Source organism: Armigeres subalbatus, chromosome 1, assembly GCF_024139115.2.
Source record: "Armigeres subalbatus isolate Guangzhou_Male chromosome 1, GZ_Asu_2, whole genome shotgun sequence".
Lineage (NCBI taxonomy): Eukaryota > Metazoa > Arthropoda > Insecta > Diptera > Culicidae > Armigeres > Armigeres subalbatus.
Genome location: NC_085139.1, coordinates 55,844,808 through 55,870,021, shown reverse-complemented (window position 1 = coordinate 55,870,021; position 25,214 = coordinate 55,844,808). Strand labels below are relative to the sequence as shown.

The following is a 25,214-nucleotide window of genomic DNA, read 5'->3' as shown; positions in this document are numbered from 1 at the left end:
CCAAATGTCCTATTCGGCCAAACGACCCTTTCGGCCAAATGACCCATTCGACCAGTTGGGTTTCAGCCTAATGGTTTGTTCGGCCTAGTGGCATTCGGCCGAATGGGTTCCGGCCAAACGACCCTTCCGATAATGTATTTAATTGATTTTTTGTGTTGTTTAATAATGCATGAGAAAGTCATAATCACTGCTAGGTGGATTGATCTGGATTTTTATTCTATCTTCATAGGGCACTGCACGGAAACATCTCTTACTCTTTCGTTCCTAATAAATAATGATGTTTACTGGCCTTGTTGTTTTCTAATTTCTATGCAGCGAGAAAGAAACAAAGCAGTCCATGCAGTGCCCTATTCCAATATTCGGCATGGCCTAATTATTTGCCCAATTTGGTTGTAGGACAAAAGGTCGAAAGTCAAAAGGTCGAAGGTCATAAGGTCGAAAGGACAAAAGGTCAAAACAAAAAAATCTAAGTCAAAAGGTTGAAGGGTCAAAAGATCGAAAGGACAAAAGGTCGAAAGGCCAAAACGTCGAAGGACAAAAGGTCGAAAGGACTAAACGTCGAAAAAACAAAAAATAGAACTAACGGTTGTAGGACAAAAAGTCGAAGGTCAAAAGCAGGCATTGCAAGTTATCTCATCATTCGATCTTCTGAGCAAAGATACTGATGGTATGAAGAGATATCGATCTTAGTTATCTATCTGCTCAGTGAACAAAGTACAATGCTCGGCATGGAGAATTTTTTCACTGCGTTTGTTGTAGCAACGCCCTCGCAACGTGAACAATCCCCGAACCGCGCTGGCTATCAGGATCATCATCAAATGCTCAAATGATAATATCTTTCCAGAGTGCTCTTTGATTAGGGATAATATCTTTGTAGAAGCAAAGATAATATCCTGTGCTCAGATGATATTGCAATACCTGGTCAAAAGGTCGAAAGGGCAAAAGGTCGAAGGGTCAAAAATGACGAAAGGCCAAAACGTAAAGTGACCAGATAAATTTTGTGTGAGCGCGGGACAAAAATATCATAGCTTCCGAATATGTTTTGGAAATGAGGTGAAAGCAAATTTTTCATTTTTTTCATAACTCATTTGTTACCAACAAGTCAAGTTTGTTAACTGTTCGATAAAACGGAAATTCATTTAGAAGTCAAAGCTTACTTCAAACGTTGAATGTGCAGCGCAATGTAGCTGTCATCGAGTTTCATATTGTCAGATTTTCTGGATATGATACACTGCGCGGCTTTTGTGATGTTCCCAAACGGGAACTTGCACAAAACTTCACGCGGCGAATGACCGTCGAAAGGTACGGCCGCACCTAACGATACACCGCAATGCTATTCACCCATAAGAATCAAGCGCAGCGCGGCGGTACCTTTGAGGTCTTTCAAAAATGATGTCACAGGTTTTAGGGGGGGAGAGGGTCTAAGATTGTGTAACAGTACATGTAGTAGGTATACAAAAAAGCGTGACAGAGGGTGGGGGGAGGGGGTCTAGAAATCCCAAAAAGTAGTGGACGTCATAATTGAATCGCCCCTTTCCTGAAAGGTACACCGCGTGCAATTTTGAGAAAATCAGGCAATATCATTTTGAAGTTTCGCGGTCCAAAAATGTAAAACTGTTGCAACTATCGTTATGCAACTATGCTGTTAAAAAGCATTACAGTTGAATGACTTTCAGTCTAGTGTATAGAAATTCATTCGAATATAATTTATTAGTAGCGATATAAGCAATGGTATTATTTTTTTACACAATAACCTAAATAACCTTTTCTAAATTACCTTACAAAAGTATATACGGTGATTTAGAATTAATTAGATCGTATCATAAGTCTATTCTGGTTGAAGCTTCCGCCTTCAGGAATATCCATGGTTTTTGTTCTAATTGATTTCCAAACAGATGAGACTAAATAGATTTCGGCTCAGAAAATCCAAAATTTCGTTCCATTTCAGATACCTAGATCAGATCCGGCGAAAAATTTCCCGGAATGTGAGGCTACCTTGAACACGACATTCATACTTCTCGAGCACTTTTTAGTATCAAGTTATTCACCGTAACCGTCGGATCTATTGGCATTGATATCCAATATCAACACTCTAAATGTCGCCATCCAACTAGAAAAAATCTTTCGCAAGATTTTGGTCTGCAAGAAATTTAAATGGAGAGGGACGTTTTAGACGTTCCGTGTCGAAATCCAGTCAATCAGCAGGAAATACATGGGAGCAAAATCTGCGGACAAGATTCCCAGGGTATAAGGCTTGGGTAAAACAAATTGTGGAGATAATTTTGCCTGAGTCATTAGAAGCATATTTTAATCTTGACTTCATGATCCATATGCTTGCTTTACAAAATTAAATTAAATTATAAATTTAATAAAATCTAATAATTTCTTTGAAAATATTCACTAAGAAACATCAACGCGGGGCATTATCTAGAAATAAGTGTAATGCGGGACGTTTAGCGGGACGCTTTTCTGCGCGGGACAAATAGTGAGAATGCGGGACTGTCCCGCGAAACGCGGGACGTCTGGTCACATTACCAAAAGGTCGAAGGACAAAAGACCGGAAAGAAACAAACGTCGAAAAAGCAAAAAATAGAACTAATGGTTATAGGACAAAAGGTCGAACGTCAAAATGTCGAAGATCAAAAGGTCGAAGGTCAAATGGTCGAAGGTCAAAAGGCCAAAGGTCGAAAGGGCAAAAGGTCGAAAGGGCAAAAGGTCGAAGGGACTAAAGGTCGAAAGGGCAAAAGGTCGAAGGGACTAAAGGTCGAAAGATCAAAAGGTCGAAAGGATAAACGGTCGAAACAACTGAGTCCAAAGGTCGAAGGTCAAAAGGTCGAAAGGACAAAAGGTCGAAGGGTCAAAAAGTCGAAACAAAAAATATGAGCCAAAAGTTCGAAGGACAAAAGGTCGAAAGGACGAAACGTCGAATAAAACAAAAGATAGAACTTATGGTTATAGGAAAAAAGGTCGAAGGTAAAAAGATCGAAGGGTGAAAAGGTGAAATGGGATAAGAGGACAAAATTATAAAAAATGAGGCAAAACGTCGAGTATTAATCAACCATTCTTTTGCACATTTATTTGTGTTTCACCTTATAATATTAAATTGTACATTTTTTCCTAATTTTCTTTCGAATTTCGCACATTTATATTTATTTGTGTGAAATCTGATTTTCATCGCTGATTTTTTTCTTCTTTTAATCATAGACTGTTCTTCTGATTTCGCATATTTATATTTATTGGTATTTCACCTGAAAATATTTCATTCTAGAATTTTCACTTTGTTCAAACATAGGGTAGGCTTGTATTTTGTTTTTGTATGCTCAAAAGACCATACTTTTTAACGGGGTAAAATTAGTTACAAAGTAAATATAAGCGTGTATAATAAATTTATTTTTATTATCAGAAACCTATACGTTACGCTGTGAAGTAGGGAGGGGTTTGCAATATCCCTAATCTGCGTTACGTAATTTGTGAACGTACCCTTGTTAAGTCAACGAGTAACCCTCTGACGCCCAAGACCGCCTTTAGACGAACCCCCGTTTGATATATTTTTGTAATTTTTACTTGTTCAGATTTCAAAAAGTTTTTGATGACGATCATCATAAAATTCAATACTTGTTCAAATCTGGCCAAAAAATAATTTTAAACTAGAAAAATAAAATTCCAAAAAGGTGAAATTGATAAAATCACGTTTCCAAATTTTTGCCTGAAATGTGTTCAAATCGGTTTAGAAAGCAAAATAGTGCTTTTGAGTGAAAACAGAAATTTTGGAATTAAAGAGTTAAGTAAACTCTAAAGAAAAGCGTCTGTTTAAAATATAAATGAGGCATCATTCATAATAACAGTCAATGAATAATAGAATGAAACCTTCAATCTCTGAATTTTCGACTTTTTTTTCTGTCGACCTTTTTCTTTTCGATCTTTTCGATTTTTCAACCTTCTTTTCCTCCAATCTTCTGTCATTGTTTCTACCTTCTTTTCCTTCGACCTTTTGTCCTTTCGACCTTTTGTCCCTTGGACCTTTTGACACAGAGTCGCCTAATTTAACTCACCAAATATTATTTATGTGTTTGCTTACCTGCAACATGATCGATTATGAAATAAAGGTTCCATTGAACACGAATTTCCAGAGATTTTTGCATTAAAAATCGTGAGGAGGAGAAGAGAAAAATGTAAACATAATATTCCATGCAAAATTATTAGATGCAAATGTCAATGTGAAATGTGTTCTGGAAAAGTTGTTCCAAACATATTTAAAACAAAACCAAAAAACGGAATGGAGATGATATTTGTGCATCCCAGCTCACGATTTTGCTTGGCTTCATTATTGTTTTTAGCATCAATTTCACTCACTAACAAACAATCAATTTTATGTTTGCTTACCTGCAGCTGTATCGACGGAAGCACACACAGACATCAATGGAGTACGTTGACGTCGCGAAGTATTTCGATAAACGAATATTCAGAAATATGATACAAAATGTGTCAAACGGGCTGAATAATTATTTTGATGTTAGATTCAAGTTTATAGAATTTCAGGCTGATATTATAGTATTATCTTAATTTTTATTTTATTAATATAGTTATTAAAATAGTTATTAGAGTGGGGCGCAGTTGTATGGGAAAACGCAAACTTCGTCCGATCAAGTGAGATCAAGGTTTTTCTTAATCGTTTTGGGACTCCAATCAACTGTGCAAAATATGGGCTCGATTGGTTGCGACCTTGCATGCCGCATCGCGTTTTAAGTTTACATGGAGATTAGTATGGGAAAACGTTCTTTTTTACATTTTTTCTTTTAGCGGCTTCAATTTATCATCAATCACGTGACTCAATACGTTAGCATATAGCCTGGAAGATGCCGAAAGACTTTGCCGAAGAAGGTACGCAGCTGGAAGGTCTACAAAAAATGTTATTACGTTTCGAAAATTGATTGTTTAAACCATATGCAAGAAATCAGTGTTTCTGCCAGCACTACCGGACAACCTGTAATTATCAGAGGGCAAAACCCATTTTCGTTCTAGTCGGATTTTTTACTTAGTAAAATCATTCCGAATATCTTCCATTAGCTCCAAAGTCCTATAAAATCAATAATTTTGAAATAACACGCAGTTAAATTATTGCTCCACGTAGTTCGGCAGTGCTGGCAGAATAAATGATTTTTTGCATATGGTTTGAACACTCAATCTTCGAAGCGTTATAACTTTTTTCGTGGACGTTCCAGCAACGTGCCTTCTTCAGCAAAGTTTTTCGGCATCCTTTGGGTTATACTTTAACGTAATGCGCCACTTGGTTTACGATGAACTGAAACCACTAGTAGTAGAAATGCAAAAATATACGTTCTCTCATACTGATTTCCATACAAACTTCAAACGCGATGCGGAAAGCGAGGAAGCAACCAATCGGTCCAAAATTCTGCACAGTTGTTCAGGACCCAGAATGGCTTCGAAAAACCATTGATTTGAAAAAATGACCATGACGCCCCACTCTAATAGTTATAGAGGCATCAGAAAATATGGGTTGTATGAGAAAGTTGACCATAAATTAGTTAAAGAATCGATTGAGATTGTTTTTCTTCAAGGCATAGATTAATTCTTTCGTACCCTTCCCCATTTCGGATCTAGCAACGTATCAGAGCAGCACTGCTTAACGAAAACTTTTCCTACATTTTGCGATTGAGGTGGAAATCGAACCCATCATGTCAAGGTTATTCACACTGTCATGAAATTCATCGACAGAAAGCTTGTGTCAACATAAAAATTAATCTCGGATGTACAAGTTCTTGGCATAAATTAACTTAAAGTAAAGTAAAAAGCATAACCATCAATAAATAGAAAACACATTACCTCATAAACATTCCCGCGCTTATGCCCTTTATCTTTAATCCTACATGTTCTTCCAAGCAACTAAAAAAAGACTTGTGGGGTACCTTCAACCAATTCCCAAGCATATTCCTTTATCAAAGACAACTTTTTACTTTTCTATTCCAAAGCTACATTTTCTTCATTGCATGCACAGGTCGTTGGGATCTATCTCTCTATAACATAAAATTTCGAACATTGGCTTAACTAAAAGAAAATGCATTCCTCTAGTTGGATCTTCATTCTCCTGCCATTCACGACGTCATATTTTTCTCAACTTACCTTCCATCTGACAAAAGGAAACGATGAAACCATGACAAAAAGTACCGCACTCTATATTCGCTCACTTCTCGCATCCGTGCAGCATCCGACCCTAAATATTTACATTTCAATTCAGCCGAATTCAATTTTGACTGCTTTCTTCGTCCGTGCTTCCTGGGCCTTCCTCGGAACAGCGCACCATCATTGAGTTTCGGAAAAGTGAATTCTCCTACGAAACAGCCCTCCCTACGGGGCCCCATAAAATTCAGTATTGGGTACCCCGAATAAGAAACGAGAGGAGTGCAATAATTTTCCATTTTCCAGATTGCATTACTTGACGTTCATTGGACGGGGGTGAGTGTATGTGTGTACGATGCTCACAATGAAACGAAGTGGGCTGGATGGTGCTTTAAGGTTTTAGCCAGGTTGAAGAGGACTGCCCTCATTGAAACACGGATTCCAAGCAATGATTGCAATTACATTACCGCTTTCGCCATTCAAGAGCACTTTCGATTGGATTTTAATCTGAGTTTTCGTTTCGTCCTTTTCCGTTTTGCTTTTTTCAGATGCAGGAGAGTCGGGGGAACCCTACACTGCCACTGGACCTGGAGGTTCCCTACAACGATGATTACAGTCTGACGCGAAATCACGACTACAAGAGCCGGATTATTACCCGGACCAGTCTGACGAATGGCGGCAGTGGCCAAACCGTGAACAGAAACGTAAACACCAATCTTTTTCATCCGCCAACGTCTGTAAATAACCGAAAAAACCACTTCCTCATCAACACTTACAACCCCAATGCCGATCCGAACCAGCGAATAATCACCCGGACACGTAACGTCATCGGGAATGTGTACGACCGGAACGCCAACCAGTCCAACTCGAACCCGAACCGGGAAACGCACGTGGAGATCATCACCAAGAACGGCTCCACCAAGAAGAACATCATCGGGAACAACTACGACCCGGATGTGCTCATCACGGGCACCAACGGGAACAATCTGAACTTGAATGTGCGAAACGAGCTGAACGAGCAGAAACAGTCGTTTGCCAGCTCGCTGTACGATCGGAAGAGTACGTGCATGTTGTATCTGCAGGCGGATCACACGTTCTTCCAGAAGATGGGCTCGGACGAGGCCAGCATCGAAGCCATCACGCGGCACGTCCAGCGGGCGAACATCATCTACCGAAAGACGGGTAAGTTTCGTGCGGGGTCATCATTGTTATGTCTCTTTCGATTAGCTTTCGATTGTGAAAGAAATTTATCATCAAAAATAGTCCGCTGACTCACACACAGTAGACCGTGAGTTCAATCCCTATCTCCATGGACATCTTTTCCAAAATATGAAAATTTTATTTTAGCAGGCGTTAAAAAACACCCTATCCGAAATTTTATTCGCATTTTACTCATTCATTTGATAATTGCGGCTTATAATTACGGAACAAACTACCAAGCTGTACTGTAAAAGCTTCTGATCAAACTAAGATATAATATAAAAACATTGACTTACCTTCTAACCTCGAGCCGTAATTGAAATCGATACTCATTCCACAAATTGAAATACCCGTCCCGATGCACACGACAGCGACTGCTGCAGCTCGATTCGGTTATGCAGAACAGCCGTCCCCAACAATGAATGTTCATCAATTTCCCATGTATGTCATCATATCTCTGAAAACTGCCCCGGCGACGACGTCGACATCGCACATCGACGGCGACCACTGCACAGGCAACCAACCACCCCCACCGCCCAACCGACTATGAACGGCAACTGATCCGTTCGCCGCCAGAATGGCTTAATCCCGGCACTTAATTATTGAAGACAAGCCATAATTCACACAACCCAGCCCTTTCGGTATTGGAGGTCGATCAGTTGGATGGTTTTCATCGCCCGTCAGCAGCGCGCTGCTTCGCCAATAGACAGAGGAGCCCGTTTGGCAGCCCAACAGCGCGATGCAGCGATGACGATGATGATGTGGTGGTGTTGCACAGAGCGAGCGTAGGTTGAGACACAAATTTTATGCAAAACATGTTTCACATGTCTGCTGTCCTCCCCCATTATGACACTTCCGGCAGCAAGAGGAAAATGGTTCCAAATGCATCGCTGGGGAAGAATCATTCGTGTCGAAGCAACCTGGTTCATATCGGGATGGGGACATAATAATGCAACATTGAACATCAAATTATAAATATTCATTTGGTTTATCACTGAGATCCATCGATTGTTATTTTACTAATTGGCAGGAATGTCCTAAATTTATGGGCATACATGGTTGCGGACTCATGGCCCCCCGACCCATCCTTCCCTACACGAAGTGAGCTTGTGGTAAGGTAAATTTGTGTTCGATCGACCCGGTCTCACTATTGTTGTTGTTGTTGTTGCTGATGATGTTGAACAGCTACAGCAGTCGTGGTTTGTCATCGCTCGGTGTCTGATCGCCGTCAGCTTCGAGGGTCCCGGAAAGGGATGCGAGACGGAAGTCGCGACAGCTTGGAGTCATTGAAATAAATTTACATTCACATCAGCGGATAGCACCGCTACTGGTGGGCATTTTCATCGATTATTTAGTTGGAGGTGTTTTGGAAATTATGTTAAAATATTCTTCGTACAATCGAATTATCAACCAAGTATGATGAGGTATTTAATCTGTTGAATTATGTAACACAAATGTTCTCCAATCAATTTTATGAAGCCTCTCTGCTGCATAAAAAAGCTATTAACAGTTTTTGTTCACATATCATACCTCCGACAGAAGATAAAAATGATGCTTGATATTAAATCTTATACAAAAGCAAATTGCAATCTTGTAAAGGATTGACACGGTTGAGTTATTTGATTTAGTGTGTTTCTTGTTTTTTTCCTAGTGCATAACGAGAATTTAACATCACAGGTTACGTTGTATGGATTACATCGTGACGTTGTGCTCGTTTGGCTCAACTATGGTTAGCCAAAATTCGTTTATGTGTATCTGAAATCCCGCTTGGGAATCAATATGAATTCTGCATGGGTCTTATTTGTAATGTCGCGTGGATTTCATTTGAAATCCTGTTTGGAATGTCATTCGAAAACCTGCCATTCGGAATACTTCGTGGATTATTTCTGAATCTAATGTAATTGGATTAAATTCGAATGTGGATTCCATTCGAATACCTGCGTGGATAAAATTCAGAATTCGTGTAAATTTCTTTTCAAATACCTTGAGTAGATACCATTTGGAATCCATGGATTTCATTCAAACCCCTTGGATCTCGATCGCAATCTATACGTTGATCCTATTCAGAATCTTGTCTAAATTTTGTTCGGGATCCTTTGTGGACTCCGTTCTAAATCCAAAGTGTATTTATTTCGAAATAGCGTGTGGATAGCTTTTGAAAACTAGAGTAGATTCTATCCGGAATCATGAATGGATATCTTTCGGAATCCTTGGATTTCATTTGGCATCATGCATGGATGCTTTTCGGAATCTTCATGGACTTCATTCGAAGTAGCGGATTATATTGCGTGAATCTTCGTACTTTCGTAATAATTTGTGATTTGAAGTCGAAATCATATGTTGATTCCATTCGAAATCTTGTGTGGATACCATTCGGAACTCGGCGTGGATTACATTCGGAGTCCATGGATGGATTTCATTCATAGTCACTGCGTGATTTTTATTCAAAACTGTGTGCGTCTTGTATGCATTCCGTAGTATGTAGTGCGGTTTTGATTTTGTTCACAGTTGGCATTTTTGAATTGTCAACCGAAGTTTAAATTTCATGAGTAGGCATCACGACAATTGTCTACAACAGTGATGCTCAGCACTTTGGGCGTTTTTTCCTTGATTTACTTCTCACAGAATTAAAATGAACTTCGACCATGAAAACTAACACTTGGTCGAAAGCTTTTAAATATATCTATCTGCTGAGTGTAATAAAACAAATATTGTTGTAAGATTCACTCCGTACGAAACGATCAAAGCAAAACAAAGGTGCAATACAATTTTACTTTGATGGTCGTACAGAGTGATTTTAACACCGAAATTCGTTTTGATATCCTCAGCTGATATATATTTCGGGAGCCGTTTTTAAAAAAACTAAAACTGAGAACTGCACTGGTTGAAAGTTAGACTGAGAATGGATGAATTTTTATTAGTTGTTTATTACAGAGGCCTCGCTCGCTAAAAGTCCCTAGCTAAGCTAATTTGAATGAAAACTGACTCGCGCCGTGCTGTCGTCGTTGTTGTTGCCACGGGTTGCTGATTTGGCTCGATGAACGTCTATCAGATGTCATGAGGTGTGCTTCCTAGAATCAGCTGACTGGGCTCGTTTTGTCTTGGCTTCTGCAGTTGAATTGCATTTAATGCGGCTGCTACTTGTTGTTGTTGTTGCTGTAATTCCTGCAATCGCTGTCCTATGGTACTTGTTCTCTCGTTCTTTTATTGCAAAAGGGGATTCGATTGTAACTACTCCCCCCCTGAATGAGGAACGTCCCGTTCCTTGAGATTGAAGTTTGCAAAATGATTTGATGATCATGAAGATCGCTATTAAACTGATGATGTATGGAAACGAAAGTCCGCAGATCAAGCTCCAAATTTTGGTTTTTATGCTGTATTGCTCCAAGTATACATGCTCTAACTTCTGTCGGTTGCCAATTGCTGTGCTGCTGATCTCTGCAATATCATGGTATTTGAGTAAATTCCATTGGATTAAAGCATTATGAAAGGCGTTGTGGATAATTTCGGTGTCGACTATGATTTCTGAACTCTTGAAAGACTGATTATTAAAGTTGATTGTACAATTTCGAAATATGATGATAAAATTCCCCGTTAAGGTTCTGTCTTCTGATCCGCAATTCGTCCTCAACGTGTGATTCTTTGCATTAGAGATGATGATTGTATTTTCGTTAGCTAATTGCTGTGTTGTATCGTTTTTTAAAATGGAGCTGCAATGCGATTGTTTTCCTAATATGATGGGTTGGATACACTCATCTGCGAATTCCTTTATATTCGATGATCTTTGAACAAAGTCTCGGGGGTTATCTGTTGTAAATAGCTTGTTACCATGCCGTATGATATGGGTTGGATAAGATTTGATGATCTGGTTGTTTATTATGAGTGGAAAAATTCTGATGATGACCGATGTTGAGTTTTCCAAATAAGGTACGTGTAATATATAAAGCAAGTCTCCGTCTTTGACCGCGATTTTAGGGGTGACGAACTTAAGGGCTTCGTCCGGGAAATCAATTTCTATTCCTTGGTCCTGGAGGGTGGTTTTGATTATGTTCACTTCGCGTGTAGAAAGCATTTTGTGATTAGTTACGGAGATTTTTGAAAGAGTTATTGCTTCTTGAATATTGTCCAGAAGTTCGTTGATGACATCTATGTTTAGCATGATCGTAACGGCATCTAGAGCGTCTAAGCTGGCTTTGTTTCCATTGATCGAAAGGGACATCTGGTTGATTGTAGTGGTTAACTGAATTATCCTCTGGTTGATATTTCCGTTAATCCTATACTGGTGGTTGTTCTGATTGATTATATCGTTCATTGTAGAGTTTATGATGCGTAGGTCGTGAGCGTCGGGTGACCCCGCGATCCATTTCCATACAGTGCCTATGGAATCCCATCGTCGGTGGCGATATGTCCTTTGTGGCTTTAGTCCGTAGAGCGTCGAGTACAGTTTCTTTATCCTGAACTTTATTACCTCATGTAAAGGGTTAGTGGGAGTTAGCTTTTTATAAAAAGTGCTCGTAATTGTCTCTATGCTTTCCTCGATTCTATCTAAATTGACGGGGTGTATAATTTTAATAGATCCTGTTTGAATTTTGCAGTTAATTTCTTTGATTTGCGCAATGGGATCATTAGCAGTATTGATGATGTTAAGAAGCGGTTCGCCTGATGCCAGAGAGAGTGCGATACATATTATAAATGCAACACCTGTTGTCTGTGAATTTAATAAAATTAACAGGTTGTTAGTATTGTTAGAAAGGGGTTGAAAATGGTTTTAAAATATAGATTAAGCTTTTCTCTTCCTTTTTAATTTTGCCTTGTGTAATTTTATTTTGCGATGGTCTATATAAGTTTTTCTTCTATCCTGTTTTACCTTGACTTCTTTATACCTAGGTTTTCTTTTGTTACGTATTCCCTGTATCCTATTAAAAACTTTCTCGCCCCTATCGACAAGTGGTTCTACCTCTCTATGTTTGTTTCTATTTTCCAAATTTGCTCTTTGATTTTCTTGCAATCTACAATTTCATCGAAAATTTTATTCCGGTTTTCCAAAATTGTCTCTAAGTTATGGGGTCTCTCTTCTCCATCTTTAATCCCATAGAGTATTTCCACTGGTTTTAATTTAGTAGTGCTATGAATTGTGCTATTATATAATGTGGTTGCAATGCGATAAATTTCCTTGTTTGATAGGTCGATGTACTTCGTTCGAATACATTGAAATATTTCATTTAGCGTAGAGTGAAAACGTTCTACAATCCCGTTGACCTCACTTTGGTAGGACGGAGTGTAGTACATTTCCACATCTAGTCTTTGTAATAACCCTCTTATTTCAATAGACTTAAACGCAGCTTCATTATCGCAAACTATCATACGGGGTGTTCCGTAAGTTGAAATTAGTTTAACAAGGCCACGTTTAACGTCAGGAATAGATCTGGACTTGATGGGAATAAGTATTGCAAATTTCGACAATTTGTCAACGGCCTATAGAAAAGTATTTGGACAGGAGATGAAAATATCGATGTGCACAATGTCAAGAGGCTTTTTGGGTATAGGGGTATTAGAAAATGTAATTCGATAGGGATTCCTTTCGTACTTACACTCCAAACATTTGGAACACAGGTTAACGAACGTCTGTATCGCGGATCGCATCCTTGGGAAGAAGTATGTTCTACGGATAACCTCATGATTTTCTTCCGCTCCTCTGTGTGCTCGCTGGTGGACTTCGTCTATAACTGTATTCTGGGCTTCTGGAGTTGTAAGATCCTGCAAAAGTTTTTGAGTTAGTTTTATTTTTAGTATTTTATTGCGCGAAAAATGGTTTTTGTAAGTTATTTGGAGAATATTAAGCCATTCTTCAGGGCACAGAATGCCGTTCATCTTTTGCGGATGCATGAAATTCCTGAAAATAGTTACCGCTACAGGGACACCGAAAGTGACACGAGTTAAGGTTCTCCTGAAGACGCCTGGGAAGACTTCTTCGTACTGCTCTCCATTTCTGTCTCCCTTTTTGATTAGTATCTGGTTCCTGAAATAATTAAGCGGTGTTTCTACCATGGTAATTAGGTCTTCGTTATCAGATTCTGCTGAATGAACGGTTGCTGCATCTGATGATGATGTAGAGGAGGATGAGGATCTAGATTCGTTTAAATTTATCTCCTGGGGTATACGGGAAAGACCGTCCGATACCACATTTTGCTTTCCTGGTCGATATTGAATATCGCAATCAAACGCTCCTAATCGCATTTTCCAGTTGATTAAACGGTCATTGGCTAACTTCGAGCTCAGAGTGAAAGTTAGGGACTTGTGATCGGTATATATCGTGAATTTTTGGCCGTGTATATAGGGTCGAAAGTACTTACACGCCCAGTCAATGGCAAGGAGCTCCTTTTCAATAGTGGAGTATCTCTCTTCCGTCCTGGTCAACGTGCGTGACGCATAGGCTATGGGTTTGTCCTGTACAATAGGACCTTGAGACAATACCGCGCCTAAAGCATAATTAGATGCATCTGTGGTTAAGATGAATCGTTTCTTAAAATCAGGATATTGCAGTATTTGACTACTGCTTAAAATGTACTCTGAAAAGCGGAAATAAATTCTTTTGTGTGTTGCAATTTTTCGTCTTTACGCAACTGCTGGGTTTCGCTATTTTAGCAAAATTTTTAATAAACTTTCTGTAATAGCCCATGACACCTAAGAATCCTCTTAGTTTTTTCTAAGTTTTTGGCAAGGGCTATTCTTGGATTGCTCTTATTTTTTCGGGATTAGGCTTGACTCCTTCGGGAGTAATCACGTGACCTAGAAAGGCTACTTCTTTCTGTAGAAACTCACACTTATCAAGCTGGATCTTGAAATTGTGCTTGCGAAGAGTTTCCATTATTTTCTTTAGATTAATAAGATGTTCTTGAAGGCTGGTAGAATAGATGATAATATCATCCATGTATACCAGACATGACACGCCGATGTGTTCCCTAAGGACGTTATCCATCACTCTCTGGAACGTAGCGGGGGCGTTCTTGAGGCCGAAAGGCATCCGTACAAACTCGTAGTGACCACCTTCAACACTAAACGCAGTTTTAGGGATGTCCTTTTTATGTACCTCAATTTGATGAAACCCTGATGCAAGATCAAGGGTAGAAAAATACTGGCATCTCCCCCATTTTTTCGAGTATGTCTGTGATATTCGGAATGGGGTATCGATCGTCGGATGTTTTTGGTTCAATTTCCGATAGTCGATGACGAGTCGCCATTTTCTTGTACCAGAAGCATCAGGTTTTTTGGGCACGACCCAAATGGGTGAAGACCAGGGGCTGCTCGTCGGGCGAATGATTCCTTGGTCTAACATTAGTGCTACTTGTCGCTGGACCTCTTCTCTGTGGCAGAAGGGGTAGCGATAGTTTTTTTTAATAGACGGGTAGTTCGTCATTCGTATGTATTCGATGCTTTACTGCGTTGGTGAAAGTTAACCTTTCATCCGCATTGTAAAACACTTCTGGAAATTGTTGTAAAACTTTAAAGAGTTTGTCTTCTTCTTCCTCGTTTAAATGATCTGATCGAATTATTTCCTTGAGATCCGATTTAATTCCTGATCCAACGTTAAAATTTTGTTTAGGGGCCATCTCTTCGAAGTTGAGAAGCTCCGTAAATACAGCGTCCTTATCAATACAAAACTGTTTTTCCTTGTTGCTGAGATTCATCAGTGGGAAGTAGGCTACATTATTATGGGCTGTATATACACCCGATGGTATGACTACTTCTTCTCCGATGGCAATGTCATGTTCGATAAGAAAGTCTCCTTCCTTAATCCGAACTTGAAATTTCTTTACTAGCATCTCTCCTTCATGGAAGTTGAGTTGCTCTTTGGTTGGGAATTTTTTTTGAAGGGGTATTTCGATATTCTTTATGTTAATAGTGTTTGAAGCTGTGTCGATTACAGCACCGATAGTTCTTAAGGATTCGAATCCAATAAGACCATCGAAATAATCGTGGAATCTAAATACGAAAAATTTTAACCTTGGTAAATCTTTTGAATAGTTAGAGAAAGGGTTAGCATACGTGTATTGATTAATGCAGTGCACACCGCTCAGATTTTTGATTTTTTGATATGGACCGGATCCAATACTGGATGGCGGTATTAGTTCTAGAGACACGTAATTTTTATTCGCTCCAGTGTCGATTAGAAACCTCAGAGGTCTGCCGACACTCCTGGGTATTTCTAGATAAGGGAGGAAATTATTTTCTATTCTGGAGTCGGTTGTTCCGAATCCAAATAAAAATTTAGGTCCTCATGTTCTTCAATCTGTTGATAGGTTTGTTGTTGCTGTGGTTCCTCGGTATATGGATCCTCAGCATACGAATAACAGGGTGAAGCTTCATCAGAAGACTCGTGCACATTTACTTGTGTTGGATTCTGGTAAGGTTTAAAATTGCAAGGATATTTATTTTGACCGGATGGGTCAGGTTTTATGTTGGAAGCCGCAAACTGTTGCGGTCTATATGGAGGGTAATTGTTAGATGCAAATTGTGTTTTAAATCCAGATTGGTTGAATTGTGGACGATTATTGAAATTACTAAAGCTATATGGATTTTGGGTCTGCGTCTTAAAAGGAGGTTGATTGGGTTGCAATCTGACCAATCGAGTTGGGTTGTTTACTTGATTGGAATCCTGAGATTTAAACTTTTCCCGTCTCTTCTGGCAAGCAGTAAATTGTTCTAGAGCACCTTCGTAAGCTTCATGGAGGGTTTTAGGTTTATAAATCCTAGTGAGAGACGTTAAATGATCTGGCAAACCATCAATAAATGCATTTACCATCATGGTCTCGTAACTGACCATGAGGACTTTAGCGCAATTTTTCGTTTCCGCATTGGCGAGAACATTTGCGTTAATATCCGCTAAATGCTTCTTACACTGTTGATAGTATGTGCCCAAGTCTAGTGAGCCTTGTTTTTGACCCGATATTTTAGCGATAAGCGTGGCTAGATCTCGCTTATCTCCAAGCTCGTCCCTTAAGGTTTGCTTAATATCTTCCCAATTTAGGTTTACTTGGTTCCTTATGAGAACCTCGTTTGCCTCTTTGATAATTTTGTCTCTTATGATCCCAAAGTGGCATGACATCATCCACGATGGATTGATCATTAATTAGATTTTTACTGTATTCAATCTTCTGGTCGACTGAATCGATCCATGAAGATAAAATAGAGGGTTCCCCAGCATACGTTGGGATCAATTTAATAGGGTCTGGTATACTGAACCTATCGAACCTTATGATATTTTGTGGAGTCAAAGGACCAGATTGGGCTCGTGACGTCCGTAAATTTGCAATTTCGATTCGCTGTTGTTCGAGTTGAGCGGCGAGATTCTCGACTAACTGCTCAAGCGTTTCCGTCATTTTTCTTGTAAGCATTCACTTCACTATACTTTAAATACTGATTTCTAGTTCTCACTACCCAAACACACACACTTTGTATAATAAGTTAATTAAATTAAAGGACTCGCCTCAACTCCGCTCGAATTTCACGAGAGATGATTTCTCGGATGAGTAACAGGTTCTGAATGCGCTTTTTGGTTGGCTTTCCCCTCGTTCAGCGTCAAATGGATGAGGTCCGCAGCGGATGAACTTTGAAGTTTTCCCTGTTGGATTCTGTTCCGCACTGCAACTTAGGAATCACACAACACTTTTTATCACTGCACAACACTTAGCGCATCCTACCGACTGCGCCAATTACAGGTTTAGGCTTTCGAGCGCCGTTTTTAAAAAAAAAACTAAAGCTGAGAACTGCACTGGTTGAAAGTTAAACTGAGAATGGATGAATTTCAGAATTCTGGATCGAGCTCCTCGTCCTTATATGTATGGTTTGGTCCGTAGCTTCTCCAGGACTTCTGCTGACCGGCTCCTGAATGTTTTGGTTAAAAGCTCCTCTTGGACTTCCTCCGCGATCTCGATAAATTCCGTACGACGCTACGATTAACGCAGCCAATCCATGATCCCACATCGCCACGTGGCTTGCTGGTTCACGAATTCGGGAATGCTTTTTTTTGCGTGTATGTAAAAGACTAATTAGTTTCCAAACCCCCCTTCCCCCCATGTAAAATTTTTCCCATACAAATCATTTTTATTTTCTCGTACAACAAAGTTGTACCAAAATGCTATAGGATTGCTCAAAAAATTAACTTTTGATAGAAGGCCCGGAGACCCATAGTGTCATATACCGATTGTATTCAGCTCGACGAACCTGTGTGTGTTTGTTTTTTTGTTTTTTTTAGAGGACCTAAATCAAGGAATTCATTCGCCTCCTTTATTGTATCAACTGATTTTTGCAAATTTACATTTTGTCATACAAATCGTTTTTCTTTAAGAATTTTAACAATTTTGCTTTGCAGACACACTTTTTGGAACTTAGCATTACCCGATGGACTATGGGATCAGAAGTTATGGCCAAAATAACACTCACTCATATTTTTAGTATTTTTTTCAGTATTTTTTGTCACCAACACCGCTAGGTGGATTAATCAGGGTTTTTTTGCAATGCATTTTACAAAGCACGAGAAAGGCATCATCACCGCTAAGTGAATTATTCTGGTTTTTTTTTTCTTTATATGGAGCGTAAAAAAAGGCAGACCCCCTTCCCCCCAGAAGTGCTTACGTAATTATTGTACGACCCCTGCAATTGACTAACGGGAATTCTAATATTGTTTTTTCATCGTGAGGTTATGGGCCCAGGACGATTCCACTGCGCATTTTCCGTCTACAGCGAGGTGTCTGACACTGTCTAGTATCGCCACTGAAATTACCCTGCTTGAACAAAAAACAACAACAAAAATCGAATATATAAAACAAAACAAAAATCGAATATATAATACAAACAATCAAGCTTACTTCGACCGACAGCGAATGCGTCTTTCCAGACTCGGCGAACGTCTGTTCCAAAAACTCCAAATACTATTTGCTTTTTTAAGTCATATCAAAAGAATCGATTTAAATTGAAATAGAATTGAGTTTCAATTTGAATTCGGTATCATCTGCCAAAATATATTTTATTTACCAGATAATAATTGTCGCTTCGGTTCCCTTTGTTCTGCTGTCGGAAACATGTGTGGTACCTAACTGTGAAATCGTATGTGTTTTTTCTTCATTGACATTTAGATCTCCTATCCTCGCCAGCAAAAGATGTTGCGGACAGCGACAATATTTATCTAATAACTGAAAAATCTTTTCATCTGCCCTTTCTAAAATAGGAACTTCACCCCATGACAACAGATAAATGTTCAATAATTGTGTTTCTCTAACACTAACAGCAACAAATCCAAAATCTGAATCTCAAGAGAAAATTCTACCTGACCGTTATTGAGGAATACATGAGTACATGAGGAATTGTGATTAGTCGCTGTATTCCAAAAGATATTTTAGTTACTAGATAAAGATTGTCGCTTCGGTTCCCTTTGTTCTGCTGTCCGGAACATGTTGGGTACCAAGCTGTCAAATCCTATGGATTTTCCTTTTTTGACATTTAGCTCCCCTATCCTCGCCAGCAAAAGATGTTCCGGACAGCGACGACAGCGACAATCTTTATCTGGTAACTAAAATATCTTTTTGTATTCCCAACGACGAGTGCTTGTGTCGCTACTGACGAAAAATTCTTGTTATCGTCATGCGTTTATGATGTGCACCTTGAAAAATATTTGCCGTGGCTCAACCTTCCCTATTGCAAAATGACGTCAAGAACCGATTTTCTTTCAATAATGTGCCTTTTCAGTTACAAGCAACAAAACCAAAACCAGAATCTAAAAAAAAAATTCATTTCATTGCTACTGTCATCAACGTCGACCACTCGATGATTGGCCGCTAAAACACGATGGACGCATCCATGCGAATATTTTTTTTCGACGGAAAATTTCTGCCGCCGCCAAGCGATCATGATTTGCACATTGAAAAACACATTATCTCGATTCAAATTTCTCTTGTTTCTGAAATAAATCAATTTGTTTTTCATAATACGGTTTTCCAACTACAGTCAACGTTCGCTAATTTTTTTTCTAGTTGGGGCGCTTTTCAATTGGGGGTTCTTTAATTGCGCATGACCCAATTAAAAAGCAGCCAAACGTCTAAATTCAATGTCAAAATCGCTCTTACGTTTCAATGCCATCTCCATGAAGGTCTTTCAATGGTCGAAACAGAAAAAAATTAAATTGACGAAAAGAGTGGCCTGTGCTGCACATAAAAGACTTCTCCATTCAGCTCGGTCCATGGCTGCACTTCGCCAACCACGCAGTCTGCGGAGGGTCCGCAAGTCGTCCTCCACCTGATCGATCCACCTTGCCCGCTGTGCACCTCGCCTTCTTGTTCCCGTCGGATCGTTGTCGAGAACCATTTTCACCGGATTACTGTCCGACATTCTGGCTACGTGCCCGGCCCACCGCAGTCTTCCGATTTTCGCGGTGTGAACGATGGATGGTTCTCCCAACAGCTGATGCAACTCGTGGTTCATTCGCCTCCTCCACGTACCGTCCGCCATCTGCAACCCACCATAGATGGTACGCAACAATTTCCTTTCGAAAACTCCCAGTGCGCGTTGGTCCTCCACGAGCATCGTCCAGGTCTCGTTTCCGTAGAGAACTACCGGTCTTATAAGCGTTTTGTAGATAGTCAGTTTGGTACGGCGGCGAACTCTATTCGATCGGAGCGTCTTGCGGAGTCCAAAGTACGTACGATTTCCAGCCACTATGCGTCTCCGAATTTCTCTGCTGGTATCGCTATCGACAGTCACCAGTGAGCCCAAGTACACGAATTCTTCAACCACCTCGATTTCGTCACCACCGATAGAAACTCGTGGTGGGTGGCTCACATTGACCTCTCTTGAGCCTCTTCCTATCATGTACTTCGTCTTCGACGTGTTGATGACTAGTCCAATCCGTTTAGCTTCGCTTTTCAGTCTGATGTAGGCTTCCTCCATCCTCTCAAAGTTACGTGCCATGATATCAATGTCGTCGGCGAAACCAAATAACTGGACGGACTTCGTGAAAATCGTACCACTCGTGTCAATCAATGCCCTTCGTATTACTCCTTCCAAAGCGATGTTGAATAGCAGACACGAAAGACCATCACCTTGCCGTAACCCTCTACGGGTTTCGAAGGGACTCGAGAATGCCCCTGAAACTCGAACTACGCACATCACCCGATCCATCGTCGCCTTGATCAACCGTATCAGTTTATTCGGAAATCAGTTTTCGTGCATTAGCTGCCATAGCTGGTCCCGATCGATTGTATCATATGCGGCTTTGAAGTCGATAAATAGATGATGTGTGGGCACGTTGTATTCGCGGCATTTTTGCAATACCTGACGTATGGCGAACACCTGGTCTGTGGTAGAGCGTTCACCCATAAATCCCGCCTGGTACTGCCCCACGAACTCTCTTACTCTTGCAATTGGTGTTAGTCGACGGCATAAAATTTGGGAGGATATTACCTTTGTAGGCGGCGTTCAGCAATGTGATTGCGCGGTAGTTGCTACAATCCAGCTTATCGCCCTTTTTGTAGATGGGACACACGACACCTTCCATCCACTCCTGCGGCAGAACCTCATCCTCCCAAACTTTGGTAATCACCCAGTGCAGCGTTCTAGCCAGTGATTCACCACCGTGTTTAAATAGCTCTGCTGGTAGTTGGTCAACTCCAGGGGCTTTGTTGTTTTTCAGCCAGTCGATCTCCTCCTGGATTTCCTGGAGATTCGGAGCCGGAAGTCGCATGTCCTGCGCGCGTGCTCCTAGGTTACCATTACCATTACCATACCGCCACCGTTGTCTACCATATCGCCATTCAGGTGCTCTTCGTAGTGCTGCCGCCACCTTTGGATCACCTCACGCTCGTTCGTAAGAAGGTTCCCGTTTATGTCCTTACACATATCGGGCTGTGGCACGTGGCCCTTACGTGAACGGTTCAACTTCTCATAGAACTTTCGTGCGTTATTAGCGCGGTACAGTTCCTCCGTCTCTTCACGGTTTCGATCTTCCTGCTGGCGCTTTTCCTCCGGAAAATCGAGTTTTGTCTGTTCCGCGCCCGTTTGTATCGTGCCTCGTTCGCTCTCGTGCGGTGTTGCAGCAATCTCGCCCATGCTGCATTCTTCTCCTCAACTAACTGCTCACATTCGCCGTCATACCAGTCGTTTCTCTGATCCGGAGCCACCGTGCCTAGTGCAGCGGTTGCGGTGCTTCCAATGGCGGATCGAATATCTCTCCAGCCATCTTCAAGAGATGCTGCGCCTAGCTGCTCTTCCGTTGGGAGTGCCACTTCCAGCTGCTGCGCGTAGTCTTGGGCTAGTCTACCGTCTTGTAGCCGCCCAATGTTAAGCCGCGGCGGACGACTCTGACGCGTGTTGATCACCGTCGAGAGTTTTGAGCGCAGACATACTGCGACGAGGTAGTGGTCGGATTGACTATAAAACAAACTGAAATCGAATGTTATTGTTTACACACTTAAATCATTTCCCAGATTTCGGTGCATTTTGCTTCCATTGACCGAAATCTCAACAGCAGAACTGTTCGTTGAATAATTTTACAGATTTTTGGTGGTTTTGACAGTTGAACAAAGGAAAAATCGCCGAAAAATTTGTGAAATATTTACCGAACAAATCTGTTGTTGAGATTTCAGTCAATTGAAGCAAAATTCACCGAAAATTATTTCACAGATAATGATTTAAATGTGTAAACAATAACATTCGATTTCGGAATAGAGGTAATAAACTATAGAGGACGATTGTCGCTGCGGTTTGCTTCGTTATCGTCCCCAAACATATTGGGTACCAATCTGTCAAAACGTAGTGATTTTTGCTTCGTAGACATTTAGTGCCCTATCCTCGCCAGCAAAAGATGTTTCGTCAATGACGACAGCGACAATCTTCCTCTATAGTTCATTACCTCTATTGTTTTTCATAATACGGCTTTCCAACTACAGTGAACGTTCGCTAATTGGGGTTTTTCTAGTTGGGGCGCTTTTTAATTGGGGGTTCGTTAATTGGGGCATGACCCAATTAAAAAGCAGCCAAACGTCAAAATTCGATGTCAAAATCGCTCTGACGTTTCAATGTCAACTCCATGAAGGGGTCTTTGCATTCATCTAGCAGTTAAGTGGGGCCCTCCTTAGCCGTGCGGTAAGACGCGCGGCTACAAAGCAAGACCATGCTGAGGGTGGCTGGGTTCGATTCCCGATGCCGGTCTAGGCAACTTTCGGATTGGAATTTGTCTCGACTTCCCTGGGCATAAAAGTATCATCGTGCTAGCCTCATGATATACGAATGCAAAAATGGTAACCTGGCTTAGAAACCTCGCAGTTAATAACTGTGGAAGTGCTTAATGAACACTAAGCTGCGAGGCGGCTCTGTCCCAGTGTGGGGATGTAATGCCAATAAGAAGAATAAGAAGAAGCAGTTAAGTATTACCATTGGAGGAGTCAGTTATTGCTATTTGATAGAGTGCCACTTGGTACAAGAACGCTGTCTTTGTGAACTACAGCGTGCTTGCGACGAGTGGTTTCCGCCTCTGGTTCCACCAGTGAGTATCCTCTTGCTTATGTTATCTTCATTCTTTGACTATTACTTATTATTTTTTCGGAATGGTGTTCTATGTCTATTTACTTCGACTATATAAATTTGTCTTCAGATAATATTTACGTCCTTGGATAATGTGTTGTGACATCAAAAGTAGCAGTTCCAATGAATACGGAATACAAGTCAATCGCTTTATTGCTTAATAACCTTTTACATCCCAAACATGCGTATGCTTCTTACGGATCCAAATCTCACTTTTCCTTGGAAGCGAAATATAATTTATGGGAGCTTTATCGCTCAAAAAAATGATTTTTTTTGTCTAACTATTTATGCAAATTTCACTATATTGTAATGAAAATAAGTCACGATTGCGTGTGGATACGTGAAATGTTTTTCATGGAGCTTATTAAGGAAACTCCAATCTTTCCAATGCTGACAATTTTGTTGCTTGGACGGGTTTGGAATCCAATCAAAAGTTTTGTTTTGTGAAAAAAACTAGCAATTATTATCATGGTTATGAATCGCCTGAAAACAGATTTAAGATTGAATCATGCTTCAAAACGTTTCACATACCCTTATTATTGATACCTATATTGATTTTCATCTTAAAAATCATTAAAAACCAAGAAAAACACGATTATACGTGAACATTTTTTCATGCACATTTGTGATAAAACTAGTATTAAAATTATGGTGAATTTTTAACAGCCAGCATTGCTTACAACAATATAGATTCAAAGATCCCATGAATTAGTATTACTATTTGATGATTTTGATAATTTGTAAATTACTGAAATAAATGCTTTTGACTTTTGGCCAGGGTTTGGACTGAAATACTTCTCAGTGCGGCGCTGACCTCCAAGGTTTCCGAAGTACCATAATCCGGGAGAACACTGATCACCGGGGTAACATTGATCAGTTTCACCATCTTCAAGAAATAAATAAAACTTTATTTCCTGTTAGCACAATTACTTATTGTGAGTTAGGTATATTAATCTTGACTAAATTTGTTACTGAATAATATAACCTTCGAAGGAATTTGCATTTATTTTCCGCAAAAATTTGAACAATGAAATCAACATTAATTTTTAAACTCACAGGAAGTTGCCAAAAAAGCACTCAAAACAAGTATAATAACAAAAAAATGAAGCTCGTGGTGAGCAATCTAATCCATAGTTTTTGTTTCGAAATTTTGATATATGATAAATTTGAAGAAAAAAAATCGTTTTCGTGAATGCTGGGAGCATTTCGAGCTGAACACTCTTGGAAAAATAATTCTGTCCATCAAACAACAAATTTTTGAAGTAATTCTAGAGAATGACTCCTACTGTCATAACAAAGTACTTCATTATACTATAAGTACGGCGGCTGTCTTGACGCTTACCTTTACAGTCGAGCCTGCTAGGGTAAGACCGCCGCGATAATCTAAAAAAATATATGTGCGACAATATATGATAGATCTGATCAAGTATCTTTCCTCACTTAAACTTCACGATCGTCACTACTCGCTTCTCATTTCTCATTCTTCACCACTCGTTATATGAGGTAAAATATTTAAACTATACGACCTAACAGCATCCGACCAAACGGCATTCAGCCACTCTTATAAACCGGCTTGTGTTCCACTCGGATTTCTGCATGTATTCTATTCGGGGGGTTTCGTATGGGTTTCATCGGAAACCTACGTGGATTTTATTCTTTCTTTATTTGGAGCAGAGAAATGCCGCTTGAGCAAAGCAAAATCCCTTCCTCAAACGGGCACAAAACCTCCTTTTCTTTTAATATCGACAGAAATTACAATTTTCAACAGATACAATTTTACAATTTGATTTTATTCGGTATTCTGCGTGATTTCCATTCAAAATTCTGCGTGGACTCCTTTTAAAATTTCGAGTGGATTCCACTCGGCACCCTGCGGGGATTACATTCGGAAAACTGTGCACATTCAAGTCAGAATTCAGCGTGGATTCCATTTGAGATGTTGCGTGGATTCTACTCAGAATCCTACGTGGATTATTTTTGAAATGCTGCGTGGCTTCTGTCCAGGGTCTTTTTTGGATTCTGTTCAGAATTCTGTGGAGAATGCATTTGAAAATCTGCGTGGATTCCATTCGGAGTCCTGTGTAGATTTTATTCATATTCGTGGGTGAATTTCATTTGAAGTTATTTGTGGAATCCATTCGGCTCATGTGTGGATAAATATTTATCAAAATCCTAGGTGGATTCCTACCGGAATTATGCGTAGATTTCATTCGGAATACTGATTGGATTTCATTCATAACTCTGCATAGATTCAATTCGGAATATGTACTGCGATGATTCTGAATATGGCCATTCGCAGCACC

At 40.1% G+C, this 25,214-nt stretch overlaps 1 protein-coding gene across 1 annotated transcript in view; it reads left to right on the top strand.

Moving 5' to 3' along the window:
* The window catches only part of LOC134206184 (uncharacterized), a 152,020-nt gene that overhangs the window by 83,411 nt on the left and 43,395 nt on the right, over positions 1–25,214 (top strand). The window contains exon 2 of the mRNA XM_062681875.1: positions 6,687–7,320. Coding sequence (XP_062537859.1) covers positions 6,687–7,320 — 634 coding nt within the window. The remainder of the gene's footprint in view (positions 1–6,686; positions 7,321–25,214) is intronic.